The 19,488-nt window shown below is 44.6% G+C and overlaps 1 protein-coding gene across 23 annotated transcripts in view; it reads right to left on the bottom strand.

Moving 5' to 3' along the window:
- Zmynd8 (zinc finger MYND-type containing 8) overlaps positions 1–19,488 on the bottom strand; it is a 193,394-nt gene that overhangs the window by 69,863 nt on the left and 104,043 nt on the right. For 16 of the 23 annotated variants that reach the window (XM_021238976.2, XM_021238975.2, XM_021238973.2 and 13 more), the window contains 5 exons: positions 16,846–16,994; positions 9,670–9,888; positions 6,632–6,745; positions 4,048–4,140; positions 2,489–2,576 (listed from right to left, as the gene is read on the bottom strand). In XM_021238976.2, coding sequence (XP_021094635.1) covers positions 2,489–2,576; positions 4,048–4,140; positions 6,632–6,745; positions 9,670–9,888; positions 16,846–16,994 — 663 coding nt within the window. Of the gene's footprint in view, positions 1–2,488; positions 2,577–4,047; positions 4,141–4,848; positions 5,263–6,631; positions 6,746–9,669; positions 9,889–16,845; positions 16,995–19,488 lie in introns of those variants that run through there. The other 7 variants (XM_087197772.1, XM_021238964.2, XM_021238981.2 and 4 more) reach the window with 2 other exon arrangements.

Here is a 19,488-nt window from a genome sequence, read left to right as displayed (position 1 = left end):
CTATAGCTCATGTGAAAAATGCTTTCACTTTCTAAAGGCTCAAATTAGTAGAAAATAGCCTTATTCTACTCATTAGCCCAGACAGTGCCTCAAGAAGGGAATGTGGATGTCACTGAGCAGTTCTGGCTGCCTAATGCTTCGAAGGACTCCTCAAAAAGCCGTATTAGGAAGTAGGTCAGAGCATTCATGTTTAATTAATGACTAACCCAAGGGCAGGTGTCCTTGCTTCCACCAGAACCCTTAGCTAATGAGGTGAACATTTGACCCTAAATCCTTCAACTTCGCCCCACACCAGAGAACAGGATGGGTCAAAAAGCCTTGTGTTCTTTGAACCTTACAATATTTTCAGAAATTGTAAGTGTTGACAAGATTTCACACACACACACACACACACACACACACACACACACACGGCCTAGATTTCTGGCTGATCTTGAAAACTCATAAAATCTGGTAATTCTGTAACCAACAAAGCAATGGAGCTGCCGACAATGACATCTCCAGACCAACAAGAGCGCTCTGTTCTCAGTAATCCCCAGTTTATGCCACCACCAGTGGCCATCTGGGTTTGTGCAAGGTTTTCCTTCGCCCTGACCCATTTCATATGCTTATACCATCTGATGCGCCACTCTAAAAATGTGAGTTTTTCATCTTTACTTAAGTTTGCAGTGTCAACTGCCCATCCATCCTTCCTTCCCTCCTGCTACTGAAGAGTTAATAACGGAAAATGTGTGCTTAAGCAGACAGGACATTCATAAAGTATGCCTTAAACACTAGCCAGGGTAGGCATCTGCCTTAGAGGAGCTCACACACTAGTGAGGAACTTGAGCAAGTAACAAGAGCACCATTCAGAAAGTGGGTTAATGCTGCCAGAGCGAGCTCAGGCACCATGAGAGCTCAAAAAATAGCAATGGGGGCCGGGGATTTAGCTCAGTGGTTCCGCCGCCTGCCTTGCAAGTGCAAGGACCCAAGTCGGATCCCCAGTACCAAAAAAAATAAAATAAATTAACAGTGGGCCTGGCCCAGGACCTCAGGGAAATATTCTGAGGACTGGACAGCTGCAATTGAAGGACAGGAGAATCCTGAAGGCAAAGAGGGGGCATGTGGACCAGCAGTGGCACTGAGCACAAGGTGATGGGGGGAGAGGGGACAGAGTGGCAGCATACTGAAAGGTCTACCTGGCCAGGGGTGAACAAAAAAGGTTGGGGGGCAGGTGGCACAGCAGGGGCTATACCAAGAGGGAAAGTGAAAGGAGAAATTCTCCATTCCGGCCAGAAGGCTCAATCCTCCAAATCCACAATGGCACAACTGACAAAACTTTATCCAGATCATAAAGAACTCTTGAAACACAACAGTAAAAACACAAACATGCTGGTTTACTTAATGAGTAAAAATATCTCCCCCCACAAAAAATAAATTACTATTAAATATATTAAAAGATAGTCAAAACCTAAATATCGGAGAAAAGCACATTAAAAACACCATAATAATTTATGCCTTCAAGAATGGCCCCAATCAAAAAGACAATACCAAGTGTTGACAAGGATGTAGAGCACTCAGAACTCTCTATTGAGTAGAGCAGAAAATGATACATTTGCAGAAGGTGTGGTAGTATTTCTTATATCCTTGCAAATAAACCTACTCAATGACTCAGAACAATTCCTAGTATTTATCAAGGAGAAATAAAAACAGATGTCCACATAAAATATACAAAATGTTCACAGCAGCTTTATTCATAATAGCCTAAAGGTGAAAACAAGCTAAATACCAATCAACATCAATGAGGTCACTGGACCAGCTCAGAGATGATGACAAAATAAAAACCACTCGGCAGTAAAAAAGGAAGGAGCCACTGATATACACAACAACATGGATGAGTCCCAGTAATATCAGTGTGTGGAAGGAGCCAAACAAAAAAAGTACAATCTCTACAATCTATTTAGAAGAAATCCTAGGATGTATAAAACTAATCCACAGTGACAGGAAACAGAATAGTAGTTCCTTTTGAAGAACTAAGTTGACCAATAGAGACGGATAGAGACGGGGGAATGCAATATACTAGATCTTATTTGGGGCTATGGTACACATTTGTCACAGTCACTAATGTACACATAAAATAGTCTGCATTACATTGTATGTAATTATGACTCCACTAAAATAAAGACTTTTGGAATGATAGTAAGAGACAGCATCACCACATAACATACAGACACTTTAGATGCCATCTGGTGCCTTAAAAGCACTCATTACCAAGGTTCACCCATAAGAGCGATTGCTACTCACCCTGATACAAGATTTAGAGGCCTTTTTTTTTTTTTTTTTTTGGGCACAAGAGTCTCACTATGTAGTTCAGGCTGGCCTTGAACTCACTATGGGGCTCAAGCAAGCCTCAAACTCGCAGCAAAGAAGGCCTTATTTTTAATAAAGGACAGGAGAACACAACACACACAGCATTTTCTCTTGGGTAGGAACTGTCAAAGCCACTCACCCCCGTTATAAATGATGCAGTTGTGTAAAATCCACTTTGCATCAGCCAGGAAGGCTTCGGTGCAGCCATACATTTTCTTTTTAGCGTTCTGGGAAGAAAGGAATCAGCACATAATCACCAGTGAGGCTGTACAAACCATAGTAACACCTGAGTCCTTACATAATTTCTTAGCAGCCATTTCCCAAATTAATTAAGGCTCTTTTACGTATTTCCCAAGATGCTATTATTTTTAAGATCTATAACCCTATAACAAGGTACTCATTGCATTCATCACAGCAACTTGAATTTTCTCATCTCAAAGCTGATGTCATTTATCAAGCAGAGCCTTTCAATGAAGAAGACGCTTTATACACTTGTGTATTATTTATTATTAAGTCATGAGGGGCTGGGAGAGTAAAAATGATCAAGATTTGATATGTACCCTACCAAAACCCCAAGCCAAAAGTATATAATTACTACATATCACAAACAGATACTAATAAAAAAAAATTGTATTTAAAAACTAGTTTAAAAAAGAAAAAACAAAAATATAGGACACACAAGAGAAAAAATATAAGTCAAATGGTCTCACAAAAACTTCATGAAAATTCAGTGAAGTAGTTAAAGCATCCCCATTTTATGGAGGATGAATCTGAAATAAAGTAATGTTGAGAAATTTATTCCAAGGGCTGGGAATGTAGCTGAGCACTAGAGAACCTGCCCAGAATGCGTGAGGGTCTGGGATTCATCCCAGCACCACCAAAAAAGAAAAAGAAACTTACTCTAAATACAAAGCTAGGACTACTCATCTTCTTTTGAATGTCCTCCTGCATAATTTTCCAAAACAGAACAGATTTACTGTTTGGGGGTTTATCAGTGCTCATAACATGAACTAATGTTTCTTCTTCACAAATGTTTTTCATTACCCATACTTTAATAACGGTCTGAAAATCAGCACCAGAATGACATGCACAATCTAATATGTTACAAGTGTCATTTTCAGCAAGGAATTTTAGTGCGAACTTCTAAAAACACCCACAGGCAATAAAGAAATAACCTTATCGGTAGAGTAAGTCAATTTTAAGAAGCCGCATCTCTATTGCTAATCTGGAAGGTTCCCAGACACTTCAATTTCTCTTTATCCTTCCTGCTGCTCTGACGAGCACCTCCAAAAGACAGGAAGTGAGGCTCCAATCAATCCTATCACGAATGCTCTGGGGATGGAGTTCAGTGGCTGAGCACTCGCCTAGCATGCATGAGGCCCTGGGTTCAACCCCCAGAACTGCCCCCCGCTGGAGAAAAAAAAAAAAAAAAAGCTAGGACTCTTTCAGGTACAAAGCTAGAAGCACTCCCGGAAATACCATCAGTGGAACTGAACATTCATTGCAATCCTTGGAAGAATGTTACAGAGGAAAGAAATGAGACAAGCAAGAGTTCTTCTACTCAAATAAAACCAGAGCAGGAAAATGTAGCAGTAGTCTAACACGAGAGAGAGATGGCACCGGAACTGAAGGAGGATCCTTAGCCATCTCGACAACTGAGGGCTACAACAGCAGGGCTCTGGACAGACGGAGGCCAACCTTTTCCAATGTACAAAGATCCATGGGATGGAAAATATATTCGGCATAGTCAGGATGCTGTTCCAACGGAACGGGCTTCTGGAAGGCATCTGTCTGTAAAAGAAAAGACACACACAAGGCCGCAGTCTCATCTCTGCTGTGAAGGCCAGGCATGGATACCAACAAAGGTTTCTAAGAAAGGAAGGTAACCTTGCAGAAAATGCAGCTTTAGTGACAGCCACAAAGGATGGCCTCAAGAAGCTCCAAAGGGAAGTCTGCCTCTTACTAAGGATGGGGGGCCGAGTTATATTTATTTTGATTTTGTTATTTGTTGTGTTTTCAGTACATACCCAAGTAGCAGGTCCTCTTCCATGAAGGCTGACAATTATAATCCAGTACCAGTCAGCTCAGGCCTGGACCCTAAGATGGCTGATGTACTACCACCCAGCCGGAACCAAAACTGACTTGAGAGTGAAATCTGGCTACAACTAAAGATGGCACACCAGCTACCCCTAAATGCCAGCAGGTATTTTTCCACGTGTGAGAAAAATCTCAACAATGAGATTTTGTTCCTCCTTTGAGGACCCAAAAAGCCTTCAATAGAGGGACTCTGTGAAAGCTTTTTATCTTGATCCATTTTTGTAAACCCTCCTTCAATCAGCTTAAGATATAAGGCCCAGTTTATTGTTGGGTGGTATTTACTAATCAGTTTTTTAAAATCTACAAGATTTCATTAAATATATATGCCAGTGCACCCTTGTAATCCCGGCACTCTGGGAGGCTGAGTCAGGAGGATCCCAAGTATAAGTGCAGGCTGCGTACCTGAGTGACTTAGCAAGACTCTGACTCAAAATTTCAACAAAAAAAAACAGTTTGGGGACATAGCTCAGCTTGGATTCCCTGGGTTCAATCCCCAATGCTGAAAACAAAACAAAAAAATTAAACACCAAATGAGGCTAAAGCAAGGCATCTAAACAGATTACCATTTGTAGTTGTCAGAACCCCCTTTCATCAGAATGACAGTTTGGTCACCAAAAGTTACAAAGATGCTTTAGGGCTACAGTGTGGCTTGGTGTGCAGAAGGCTCTAGGTTCCATTCCTACCACTGCCTCCCTGCCCCAACTCAGCACCTTTTCCTCCCTGCGTGATTTTTACATTAAACAATACACAGGCGAAATTAATGTCTTCTTTGATTCTTTATTTTGATTTTTCAGTCTTTAGCAGACATAATTTAGCCTAAAAGAAACAACAGTGATTCCTTGTCACATTCAACATAAAAACCATTCTGTTGTTAAAAACTAAAATTTTTTTATGCCACCAAGATTACATACTTTGCTTCCATGGATTGAGAACTTGTGAAAGACAATTAGGTTCCTAATCTAACAATATCCAGTTAGCATACTCTCATTTGCTTTCAATCATAAAATCAAATTTCAGAATATAATCTCAAAGCAAAAATTGGGTCTGCTTTTTTTGCTTTGTATTATTTTTTGCAGTACTGAGGATCAAACCCAGGGCCTCATGCATGAGAGGCAAGTGCTGTACCACTTAACTACACCCTCAGTCATAGCTTTTTTTTTTTTAAAGAAATAGGGCCGGGGATTTAGCTCAGTGGTTCCAACGCCTGTCTCACAAGCACAAGGTCCCGAGTTCAATCCCCAGTACTAAACCAAAATGATCACACAAGTACTCAAAATCAAATGTCTGTATATTCATTTCACTTCAAAAACAAACCCTGAAGAGTTTCATCAAGGGTCACCATTGGGCCATAGGATGCTTTGGTGCCAATCAGAAAGGGAAAAACTTCACCCTCAGATACTTTATTTATCTATGGGGAAAATATCACATCAATCATATCCTCATTTTCCTACATGCTTTCAAAACAATACACAAACTGCAACAGCTTTGGTCAGCCTGGGACACTCGGGAGGGACCCCTCCGGGAGATGCACCATTAGCCAGCCCAATGTGGTGGCCCCACGTTCAAAGATTTCCCCAAAGGGACAAAGCGTTTGCATCGATCCCGTTTCAAAACTGAAGGAACTAACCAAATTCTTACCCCTTATGTACATTTCTCTGGTTGAATTTTATTTTATTTTATTTTTTTTGGTACCGGGGATTGAACTTTGGTCCCTCCGCTTTCAAGGCAGGCGGCGGAACCACTCAGCTAAATCCCCAGTCCTAGGTTGAATTTTTTTTGAAGGCCTCATCGCCAAACCACAACTATAAATAAACTGGGTGGCATCCAGTTCTCCTGGAAACAGAATGTCACTAATGCTGTGGGAAGGGGCACCACACTTGTCCTCGGCCAATGGGGTTTGAAGTTTCACTTCACAACCAATGTAAATCTTAACTTAAACACCGTCTACTGAATGTTATTTCCTGACTACACTTCTTTGGAACACAAAGTGCTTGCCACAAAGAATGGACTGTACACCACTATGCCTGTTTAAATTATACTTTAAATTTGGACACAGAAAAAGTTCCCGTGAGTATGCACAGATGTCTGAAAGGCAAAGCCTACGCGGAATACATAGGGTGCTAATAGTACAAAACAAAAGCCACTCTCTTCATTCATGCTTACACCGGCAGGAACTTCTTCTTACCCCTGGCTGCTTCATCTTCTGAATGGCAAACTTGAGCAGGTAGGAGAGTTGCTCAATGGTCAGCATGGTCATGGCTTTGCTCTGGGTCTCGATGCATTCTGCTACTGTAATCTTCTACAAGTCAAAACCACACACACACGTCCGGTTAGAGAAAAGAGATTATTACGACCCAGGTATTTACTCTCCTTCTACTGGTTTCAGTAAATTCACACCTAAAAAAGTAATCCCCATCTAAGTGGGAAAAAGTTAATTTGCTTGGCAAGGATTCCAGTCCACTAGACCGAAGTGCACTGGGTCCGTAAGCAAAAATTACAAAGCACACTGCTCCATTTATTACCTTATTAGGAAGTGTTTGTAGCTCATGAATACAGAAAAGTGTGGGTAGATGGGGACCAGGAAAAGAGTCATTATTACCACCTTTGGGTATCAAGACCAGGCCATGAAAGGAAAGGCCACTGTTGGTTTCAAGATGATCTCCCCACGGAATGAATACTCATCAATCACTTATCTTGATCCTCTGAAGGTCTGAGCTATGTTCAGGAGACTGGCAAGGCCATCTCAGTGACATCACTGGTGGAAAGGGACAGGGTTTTCATAGAAAAAATGCAGGGGTGGGAGTGCACTAATAATAAATGTGACTTCATTCTCCACCACCATGGATGTGAACCCACTCAGGACATCCTGGCAAACTTCCGCAGGGGCACAGGCTGGCTGCCTATCTCTCTGGACAATAAATGTCATTTTCTAAGGGAAATTCCAACCCAAAGAGAAACGAATGAAACCGGATTCTGCTATGTAAAGCTGGAACTATCTATCCCAGGGATGTAGAAGATCTATGTAGCAGCAAAAACAAAAATAGCAAATCCTGCTGTCAGGAAACATTTCAACCATCTGCAAAAGGAGAGCTCCTGAGAAGTTTTCTTCAATTCATCTGGATACAGTTTCCATTCTTCACATCTCTGGGGCCTCCAAAAGGAACTCTCAGATGTGTCTGGTCAGTTGTCGAAGAAAGGGCCACACAAGAGTCACTCAGAAGCTGAAAACAGGGTATGACGCATGTATCTAATTGCTGGGTGACAAAAACCTGAAACAGCTAGTATTCCCAGCTGTCTGCTTACCAATTCTCTCCTGGAAGAAACTGAATCTTAGACACCTGCTTGTTTGTATCCCAGTTTGCTTCCAGGTGCTGTCCAGGGAGGGCACACGAGTTGCTGCTCAACTGTCATTCACTCCTCCTCGCTGCCAGTGCCTGGTTCTCATATGCCATAAAGTGCTGTACCAAGCCTTGTTCAAGCCTTGATTCTGCACGCGAACTGGTGATCCAAGGCTACCCAATCAGCCTAAATAAATTAGCTGGAGAATGATGGGTAAAAATTAAGCCTCCAGACAGATCAGCTAAAGGATGATGGCTACGCCCCTGCTTGATAAGAGGTGTCCTTCCCTTAGGGCACTTCTGTCTATCCACTTGATACCGGAAGCCCTGGCAGCCATCTTTGGGCCATGCCACCTCAAGAATGAGATGGAATAAGCCTGATCCAGAATGACCTCTGGTGGGCCCTGCCTACTGGTTCAGCTCGCTTTCACGGGGAACCATCAATTGCAGAGAAAGTATCTATTTTGCAATTTCATTAAGCATTTGGGAAGAGCTCCTTAATACAAAAGAAAACTGCTGACAATTCCAGGGCCCACACTACATGTAGCAGAATGCGCTTGGGCCCCCAAAACAGAGACACAAATTGCTGAACAAAGCTTACACTACATGTGTCTCCCTGCAAGTGACCACAAGGCAACCAGCAGCCATCTTCTGCCATTTTAGATGCAAAATCCTGTGACAGTGTCATCATCGTACGGACATGATGCCTAATTTCTTCTCACATATTTCTTACTGCTTTCCCATCCCTACACAAAAGCGCCACCTCAGATGCTACTCCACAAACTGGATTCATTCCTCTTCCATTAAAGACATCTGGGTTATCTATTTCACATAGAGAAAACTTCCTCATTTGAGATCAAAGTCCTGCGTACTCTGAAATCCAAGAGGCATTCTGTATTAAGGGATTTTGTAGATGATTTTATTTTCAGCCATCTGAAAAGGCATCCTGCTTGGGAGTTGCCAGGGACCAGAAGCCACCTCAGAACAGTGGAACCCTCATCACTGGCTGACTTTACAGGGTTTAGGGCTTTGTACAAACAAAGGACCATGTTGCTGCCTTCACTGTGCCATCATCCTATGCCTGAGCCCCCTCTGCCTGGAAGGGCTCCCCAGGTGTCTACAGGGCTCACTCTGCACCCCTGCAGGGCCTTCTCACACCTGTGTGGCCTCCCAGGCCTGTGCATTAGAAGGGGGACATGCTGTACCTCCTCAACTTCCTACTGCCCATCTTCATTCTCCCTAGAGCAGTTGCCTTCCAACTTACTACATGTAACTTCATTGTGATTTCTGTCTTTTTCTACTGAGAAGAATGCGATTGATCGGTGCCTATTCTGGAGCTCTGCTGAATCCCCAGCACCTCATAGGCACTGCTGAAATATTTGTCACATGAAGGAGAGCATCAGGTGGCATCACACGGAGCACACAGACACAACTGGCCTTCCCACTTGGCAATGGTAGTGGTGGTGACGGCAGTGGCAACAGCTCTGCTGCTTCTGCTACTGCTGCTGCTGACATTGCAGAAAACACAACAACCAGGAAAGGGAGAAACATCACGAGATCTCTTCAAAACTGTGTGAACTGCAATGCATGAACTTCCAAGACATTCACTGTAGAAGAACCAGAGACAACCGCAGATCTCAAAGCCATCCAGACTCATGAAGAACCAAAACCAATTCACACTGCAGTCAACTGTCTTTCCAGGGCTGCAGGGCTGTGTCCGGTGCTGATGTTGATCCCAAAAAAGGGAGACCAGGATAGAGCAGGTGGAAGGCAAGAAATTTCTCTTTTCCCTCTATCTGGATTAGTTGAAAATTTAAAGGTAAAAGGAAGAAAGTGAAAGGAGAGGAAACGAAGCAGGTAATGCATTCATTCATCAGGAACTAACCTCACATTCAGGACAAAACCAGTCCCCCTCTGGTTCCGATGTCAGTCTCAGACACTTAGCGTGATAAACCCGGGGACAGAGCTCACAGCAAAGGACTTGGCCTTCCCGGTGACAAACCCAGCAGTAGAAATCATTTCGTCCATCCTGCGGTACAACATCAACAGGGTCTGTGGTGAGTGGCTGCTTCATATAGTAAAACGGACCATGTCTTAGTTCTGACTGAAATGTAGGCAAGAAAGACAGGTTTGGTTTCAAAACAAGTGTGCATTCTCAACAGGAATTTACAAGTACATCAATCACAACACGAGAAAACTACAGCATTTCACAAGTCCACGAAAAAGCCAAGCTATACTGGGTTACTCTACTAAATACAACATCAGTGCATCATTCGATACAATTTTTTTTCTTTCTTCTATTTTAAAAGGCAATAGATTGAAAGCTAGTATCTGAAAGTTACTAAGCAGCACTACTACGATCCCCAGGTGTAAATTTTAACTCTACCGTTAACCAGCTGTGGGACCTTGGACATATCTCATCACCTTTCGGCTTCAATTTTCTCATCTGTAAAATGGAGATGCTAATCCCCAACTTCATGGTATTGTGTAAGGATTAAATGGGATGATATAATGTATGCATTTTACACAGTTGCCATTACTAACACTTTATTAGTACAGTTAAGAACCTATTGAATGGATGTCTAAGTTCACAAAGCCAACAAAAGTACAGTAATTGCTTGCCCCAAGTAGGCACTTGGAAGACAGAACAACTGGATTCAAGTCACCAACATATGATCATTCAAGTCTACACCCAATGATAAAACACTTACTGGGAGGCAATAAGGCTTCCTAAAGCCATGCCTCTGGAACATGTTGGGTCCTTGCATTTGCTGGGGAACCACCTCTCTTCATTAGAACCAAGGACAGCAGAAAGATGAGATGGGAAGGTAATCACTGCAGCCAGCCCTCTTCCTGCCCCAAAATGTCAGGAGAAATCTTTCTCTACTGAGATACTCTAGAATACACCAAAGCTATGCTCCAAACACAAAAGTTTCACTCACAAGAAACTCATTAGGAAAATGTCCATCAGATGCCAACAGGAGATAGTTTAGGGACCATGAGAAAGTCCAACAGGCAAGCATCAAAACAGCCTGGTAACCAGCTGTGCGACCATCAGAAAGCTGCTCAACCTACTCTGTGCCTCAATTCCATGGCGCTAAAATCATGCACAGCAGCCTAGTCACATCCCTATGACCTACCTTAGAGTACACACTATTAGGGAACATGTTTCCTTTCTATCCTTCAGTAACATTATGGTTTCATCCATAAAGATCTCATATGCTGGTTAAATACTGTAGAATTTTGCTGATACTATACATGGGATCTTTTCCCATTACATTTTCTAAGTGGTTAATTTGGGTACGTACAAATAGTTAAGACTTTTAACAATGACCTCATATAAAAACAATAGTTTATTGACCAAAAAAAATAACATTTCTCAATAACATCAGTCGTATCTGTTCATGTCTAATACTTTTACACTGTCGGGCTGTTTTTGTTACGGCATTGTTTTGTAGTGCTAAGGGTCCTAGTTTTCCTCATTTTGATAGGCAGGACTTCCAGGATGTTGACAGTCACAAACACTGCAGGCACCTCACATCTTATTCTTGGATTTTATTATCAGGTTTGAATGTTCTTAAAATGCCCGGTATTGCTAGACTTCTTAAAAAGCCTCACTGATGCTTGTTTAGCAGATCTTTGTTCGATGAAGTAGATAGCTAAGTCCTGTAAGTGTGACTGTTTAATTCTTAAGCCCACTATTATTTCCCTATTTCAATTCAACTTTTAAGATACAGCGGTCTATCTGGTTTCCAGGTAACAACATCATTGTTATGATAGTCTTTACATGGTACACTTTTCTACGTACCGTCACACAAGCCATCTTCATTTTATCCTGACAACCACCCAGGGAGGTACATAGGATGGGTACCACTAGCTATACTTGACAGGTGGAGAAAAGCTCCATTAGAAAGACTTATCTAGGGCTGGGGATTTTCCGGGGCCTGCGGCACAAGCGCAAGGTCCCGAGTTCGATCCCCGGTACCAAAAAAAAAGACTTATCTGACCCCTGACCCAAGAGCCAGAACTCAGGCCTGGCCTCCCAACTAGCTCCATTGCTTATGCTCCACTCAAGATGCCCCAGATGCAGGAAGGACGCTGATGCTCTTGTGACCCCCTTAGAGAACAATCTCTGTAATCCAAAATTAAGTTCTACTTAATACAAATACTCAAGGAAAAAAAAAATCTGCAAAGTAGGAAAACTACTAGAAACCTTCGAGGAGGCTGGATGAGTGACCACAATGGGCTCAACCTGGGGGGAGGGGGGGCCCTCCCTGCAGGATGTCTGGCGGCACCTTGAGGGCCAAAGTGGCCCAGGTGTGCTGTCTGCCTAGGAAAACGCTTCCTTATGTTTACGGAAGAGAGAGAAGGAGGCTGCAAAGCCAGGCACTGTGGTGCACACCTGTAATCCCACCATGCAGAGGCTGAGGCAGGAGGATCATGAGTTCAAGGTCAGTTATGCAACTTAGAGGGACCTTTTTTTTTTGCTGTCTGGGAGGTAGGGAGGGTCTTGGGAAGGAGGTAGAAAAGGGAAGAGGAAGTAAACTGTACACATCAAGCAGGCAGAACTATTTCTAACCCAATTCAGGTATGTACAATGCCCTACTTCCTCCCAGTAAGTTAATAACCAGTCAAAGTCATTAAGACTTAAACGAAACTGAAGATTCAAATATGGCAGCTCATCTCCCTAACCTGCAACCCAAGTCCACAATCTAATAGAAACGGTGGGGGTTTTTTGGTTTGGGTGTGCTTTTTGTTTTTTATTTGGTCTGGTGCTGGGTAGTGAACAGAAGTGGGTTTAGTGATCTTTAGGATGAAGTTTCGGTTGTGCCCCATCTCTACCCTCCACTCCCCCGGCTGGGGCCCAGTGACCTGGAGGGCAGGGACACCCAGGCCACTGCTCTCTCCTCCGATCCCATTCTCTCTGCAGCAGCAGCAGCGTTGAGGTCCAGCTTCCTGCTTCCTCTCTTCATCAATCAGATACGTCCCTGATCTACTGCTCGGGTTTCCCGCTCCATAAAAATAATCTGGTAATATGGAACATTTTTAAAAGGAAAAATAATCATTTCAGGTAAAATGAATTATGATGCTTTTTCTCCTCCACATGTATAAGGTACATGACGAGCCTGACAGACAAGGACAGGCTGCAACCTGTGTTACGAGGGGTAACTGCAGGTTAGGAGAGCAGATGTTCTTATTCCCCTGCTCCTGCCACACAGGTTGGGTTAACAAGAACATGGAAAATTCACTTCTAGAATTATCTGAGTCGACAGCAGGAGCCAGCAAACTTTCTATAAAAGGTTCTATAAGAGTAATAAGTAGGCCAGGCATGGTGGCACACTCTTGCAATCCCAGCACTCAGGAGGATGAGGCAGGAAGATCACAGCAAGTTCAAGGCCAGCCTGGGCTACACAGTGAGTTCAAGGTCAGCTTGAACTACACAGCGAGACCTTGTCTCAAAAACAAAAAATAATAATAATAATAAGTAGGTGCCAGGCATGGTGGCACATGCTTGTAATCTGAGCCCTTGGGAGGCTGAGGCAGAAGGATTGCAAGTTCAAACCCAGCCTGCATAACATAGCAAGACTCCATCTTATCAAAAAAGAAAAAGAAAAGAACAGGGCTTAGTGTGAAGATCTTAGATTCAATCCCCAATACTTTAAAAAAGGAAAAAAACAGGGGCCGGGGATTTAGCTCACTGGTTCCACTGCCTGCCTCGCAAGTGCAAGGTCCCGAGTTCAATCTCCGGTACCAAAAAATAAGTAAATAAATAATTTTTAAAAAAGAAAGCAGCCTTTGAATCAGCTCTTGTCACTGGGTTTGATAAAAACACAGGCACTGCAAAGTGTATAAGAATCACCCAGCCCTGGCGAAAGGACTGCACTGGAGGCAACCTTGAACATCTCCAGGGGCACTGCACATGGGACTTACTGTGGTCTTAAAAAACCCATGAAAGCATCCTGGGGCAGCCCACTTGGCACAGTCCTTGCTTGCCTGGCACTGCAAGGCTCTGGGTTTAATCCTCAGTACAACCATCAAGAAGAAAGGGAAGAGGAAGTAGAAAGGAGGGAGGAGAGAGGGGGGAAGGAAAGGAACCCAAAAATACACATTTTAATTTGAAATCTCATAGCTGTCAAGTGCTAGTGACTAATAGAAATTATGCCAGTCAAATACAATGTTTGGAGAAAGAGAAGGAAAGATATCCAGCATTTTCTTTTTAAACATTTAAGTTCCCCTTAAGGAAAACAGTGGGCAAAGGAAATTGCCCTGCTCTGCAAACACTGCACGCTAGCAGAAATGAAGGGTCAAGGGTCAGGAATGTGGCCCCTATGCAGTTAAGGCTATTTGGTCTTTACCATCAGAAGTTTCCAGGGGCTGGGGATTTAGCTCAGTGGTTCCACCACCTGCCTTGCAAGCACAAGGTCCCAAGTTCAATCCCTGGCACCAAAAAAAAAAAAAAGAAGTTTGCTGCCCATTGTGCCCTGGAGTTTGAGATCAGAGAGGCAAACCTACAATCGACCTAACAATATTCCCAGTCTAAACCTCTATTTTTTGACATATCTGAAGCTCAAAATGAAAGTAACCGACAAGGTCGCACAGTCTCCCATATGCCGGGAGCAAGAGTGAGTCACACATCCGGGCAGAGAGCCGGCACTCTTCTGGGAATACTGCAGGCAACTGGGCATCCAGGGGCAGGCTTGGGCCTGTGCCCTTTCACCCTTGCCCTGCTGCGTCCCACACCCTGAGTGCCCCTGCGTCCACGACTCCCGCCCTGTGTCACACTCCAGGGAGGTGGCAGCCCTGGACGCGGGCCACTGAGCCGAGGACAGAGACTTACATCACCACGGTCACAAGGCTTAAGTGTTACAGAACTGGTGTTACCACAGGGACAGGGAAGGGGAAATACAATGCCCATGTCTCTTAGCAACCAGAGGAAGAGACAGGAGCAGATTCCTAGAGAACAGGTAGGGGACTCACCAGACATGCGCAGGAGAAGGAGACTGGGGAAGGCTGTTTGGTACATGTCTGCTTTGCCAACCTCCCTGTAACTACCAGGACAGTGTTGGCCCAGGAAGTTGAATTACTGGCTAAATTCCGGGGATTATCTGTGGCCTTCATGTTTCTTTCTTGGGCTTCCAGCCTGACAGCTATGAGACAGTGACAGAGAGGCATGTTGTTACCAGCTTCAAGCCAGACAGGCTGACTTAACCTCAAATGCGGCCTCTCACTTGCCCTGAGATCTTGAGGAGAAAACGTAGCCTCTCTGAATCTCAGTGTTTTCTGCAAAACAGAGGTGATTCTAATAACCTAACCCTTCTTCACAGGGTTGTCACAAACATTAAGATTAACACAAATATGTTTACAACACTCGGCAACACAGCAAATACTTCTGGGGTTTTTTGTTGGTTTTTGTACTGGGGGTCGAACTCAGGACCTTATGCTTGTGAGGCAGGCAAGACACCACTGAGCTAAACCCCCCCCCGGCCCACTTCTGGGGTTTTGTGTTTGTTTACTGGAGTGTTGGGGGTTGAACCCAGGGACTTCACACTAAGCTTCCTCCCTAGCTTTTTTTTTTCTTGAGACAGGCTCTCACTAAATCCTTAATCTGCCCAAGACTGGGCTTAAACTCAAGATCCTTCTGCCTCAGCCTTCTAGAGTGCTGGGACTACAGATCTGCACCACCAGGCCCAGCTAATTTTTGATATTATCACCATCAACACTATTACATATTTTTTTCAAACGGCAGTGCCCCTCAAAATATACACAGGATCCACCACCAATTTCCTCTCCTCTAATGATGACTCCTACCTGGCTTTAAACCTAAACTACGAGCCACTGGGAGCCACTTACCTTTAAATTAAATGAAGTGAAAACTTAGTTCCTTAGTCACACTTGCCACTCCCAAGTACTCAGGAGCCACATGCAGCTTTGGCTATCCTGTGGGTCTGGAACGTTTTACAGACATTTCGTATTTCATGTACATACAGATTATATGGCTAATCTACTTAGCACACAGCCTGGCTCAGTTTTTAACTTTATTATTATTACTCATGTCCTCTGGCTCAGTGAGTCCTCATGACCAGCCTGTGGAGTGAACAGCACGATCACAATCCCCATTTCAGTAGATGAGAAACTAGACACGAAGAGGCTAACTTGCCCACAGCCACAGAGCAAAAGGCAGAGCTGCACTTCACTATGTAATTTTGAGCATGAAAATAGACTCATGCTCAGACATATGCACCTCTCTCAGCTCCCGAGCAGTTAACCATTGCTAGGACTCTTCCTGTGAAAGCAACAATCTTGCTTAACTCAACTTCCGAGCCCCACAAAATGGACGATGATTCCCCCGGAATTCCTGCCGAGGAACAATGCCAGGAAAGCTGACCCCTCACTGCACTGAGGGGCCAGATACATTCCACCAATGAGTCCTGATTAATGCCTCTTGTTTCTTTCTAATCAAAGAGTTACCTAGCCTGCATCCATCTAGCTAGAGGCTTCCTCAGACAAGATCTAAGATGGTGACAGGACTTCCTGTAGCAGCTGGCTGCAGGGCAGGTGGGATGCATGCCCAGAACAATGAAGAAATGGTGATCCATGACCACAGTCCGCCTAGGTGATGCCTCTCACCAGACCTAAAACCCCTTCATTTTACAGATGAGAAAATGAGACCGCCAGGGAACAGGCCTCAGCCAAGCAACGACCTCCAGACAAATGGGGCTGGATGCGTCCCAGGAGGGAAAAAGTCCTCAGACTGCGTGAGGAAACCAGTCCCCAGAGCATGGAAAACATTAATCTACGGAAAGCCCCACCCCCACCCCACAAACAATACCCTCATCTCATCCGGGTCACTGCTCTGTCCCCATACAGCTCTCTAGACCTGCTGGAAAAGCTTTTGCACAGCCCCTTCTAAGCTGCCCCTTCCATCCTGTGCCAAGGCCAGGCAGCGCCAGGCAGCATGCCAAGTCAGTGCCAAATCACCAGCCTCGGGACGCCAGGGAGCGGCCATGCTGCTCACTGGCCTCTGTCCTGCTGGTGATGCCACTCCAGGTGGCTCCTTTACCTGCTCCTTATTGTTACTGTTCAGTAAGCCGGGTTTCTTTTTCTTTTTAATGGGGCTTGTTGATGTGTCCTGTGGCGAGTGGCCATTGGAAGAATGCGGAGGGCTGGGGAACTTTCTTTTCTGGGTTGTTCTCTCTGTAGAGCCAGGATCTGAAAGAGACGCAGAAGACCACACATTTTAAAGCAATCAGGGAGGCCCAGGTCCTATGGAGAGGGCATGTGACCTGGTCCCCAAATCCCCAGTGCCATTTCAGCGTTGATATTCTTGATTCCCCTTCCCTCTTTGCTGATTCAAAGGTCAGACAGTCTTTCTTCAACCTACATATTTTTGTAAAATCTAAACTTGTTGCCAAAAGAAAAAAATTGGCAGACTTCTTGTGATAACCTAGATTTTTGGCTTCTCTTCAAAAATTAAGAAAAAATCCCGGGCATGGTGGCACATGCTTGTAATCCTGGCACTTGGGAGGCTTCGAGGCAGACGGATCGCTGCAAGTTCGAGGCCGGCCTAGACTACATAGTGAGTTCAAGGCCTGGCTGAACTACATAGCAAGACCTTGTCTCAAAAAACAAAGAAAAACCAGATCCGGGCACACAGGCCTCCATGGTATCAGATACAGGTAGATAATAATCACCCATTTTCAGATGGCAGTGTGCCCTGTATATTGCCACAATCACCATCCTACTGTGTCGCTGTTGATAAGGCCATGACCAACCCATCAATGTCACAAAGGCACCAGTATAGTTCTGACACAAAACCAAAGTACATACTGTACTTCTTTTCCTCACTCACGTCCAATAATAAAAATCAAGAAACTACAAAAGACAGATCACCAGGGCCACACACCTCAAGGAAAGTTGGCACTCAGTTCTTTGTGGAAACCAACAGTATTTATTCAAGCTCCTTAGGCTAACAAAGTGTACCTATGTAAAAAGAATAACCCCCACACACACACCAGAACATCCTCTTGGCCCATCAGCAGTGGACATTGTGCTTAAGGGAACCCTCCAAAGAGATCAATATGAATTATATTCTCATCCATCCTCATCTGAAATACACCAACCCCATACTTGTCAACCCACCCTTGCTCATCTTCCCAGTATCTCTTTTAAACTTTCTTCCACCACCATCCATCCCATCTTCACCTGCAAGGATTAGAGCCCGTTCCATGCCCGGCGGTGGTCTTGTTAGAGACAATAATGCCACAACTCAGTGCACCTTACATCCTGAGGCATGGAAGCTACAGACACCAGAAGAAAAGAGAGCACACTAAGAGCACAGGGAACAGGGTGGGAGGTGAAATCCAGGAAGACGACAATTCCCAAAGACGTTCATTCCTCCTCCAGCTTTACCACTCAGGCAAGTCCCAGCACACAGGCTATGTGTGCACTGCTGTCTCCCCACCCACTGATGGAGGTGAACAAGGTCACCATGGCCACACATGCAAGGCCTCCGAGTGGTTCCCTTTGGGTGGGAGGCAAGGCAGCTTCCGGGAGACAATGATGGGCCTCTCCTGCCTCACTGGCAGGCCTCAGAAAAACCTGAACCAATGTTCCAGAGAGCCAGCCCTGAGAGGAAATTAAATGCTAACTGCAGGCACTTGAGGGTGAACAGACCCAAGGGCCGGGGGTCACCCCACAACACCAACATGGGGGTGTAGAGAGCCAAAGGTTGGCCCAAAAGCACACAAGAGAGTGCACCCTGGGCAGACACAGTCTACAAAGCAAGGTTTCTCATTCCTAGAGGGGTCCACTCTACCATCCAGTGTTTTTTGTTTTGTTTTGTTTTTTCTTGGCGGGGAGGGTTACCAGGGACCGAACTCAGGACCTTGTGCTTGCCAGGCAGGCGTGGCACCACTGAGCTACATCCCTGGCCTCCACCATCCAGTATGAAAACTCACTTCTCCAGAGTCTCGGCCTCCCCAGACTCCTCCTAGAATAGAAACCCATGTGTAACAAAGCCTCAGAGGAGCACACCAACGAATCTAGAGCTGGAAACAACCTAATGTTACTGAGGACCAGTGTGATAATGTTACAGCCATGGAATGGAATATTCTGCACCATTAAGAACGATGAGGTTGGGCCGGGGATTTAGCTCAGTGGTTCTGCCACTTGCCTCGCAAGCACAAGGACCTGAGTTTAATCCCCGGTACTGAAAAAAAAAAAAAGAACGACGAGGTAGGGCTGAGGGTGTAGCTCAGTGGTATAAAGCACTTGTCTAGCACATCCCAGGCCCTGGGTTCCATTCCTAGCACCAGGATGAAAAGGGAAGAAAAAAAAAAAGACAAGGCAGCTCTTCATGAACTGATATATGATGATCCCCAAGCTTCTGTATCATGTTACAAAAGCAAAATGTGTCTAGCACCACGAATGGGCGAGCACACCCCTCCCCAAAAAGATGTAATGGACACATGAATGTTGACATCAACTAAACACCAAAGTACGCAGAGCTGTGCACAGGGACAAGCGAGTGCCTTGAGAGGAAAGTCTGGAGGGAATGAGGCAGGATTAGTTTTCACCAGATACCCTTACGTACTGTATTCACCGTGTGCCTGGGTGTCATTACCACTATCAAAACAAGTAAAATTAAAAGTACCTTGAAGGTTCGGTTTCACATAAAAAGGCAGCAGGTGCAAACCAAAGTCTG

This window comes from Heterocephalus glaber, unplaced genomic scaffold (assembly GCF_053883595.1).
Source record: "Heterocephalus glaber isolate CG9 unplaced genomic scaffold, H.glaber_assembly_v1.0 deba00001673, whole genome shotgun sequence".
NCBI lineage: Eukaryota > Metazoa > Chordata > Mammalia > Rodentia > Bathyergidae > Heterocephalus > Heterocephalus glaber.
Note: the sequence above shows the minus strand (reverse complement) of the source record. Positions and strands in the feature narration are given on the sequence as shown.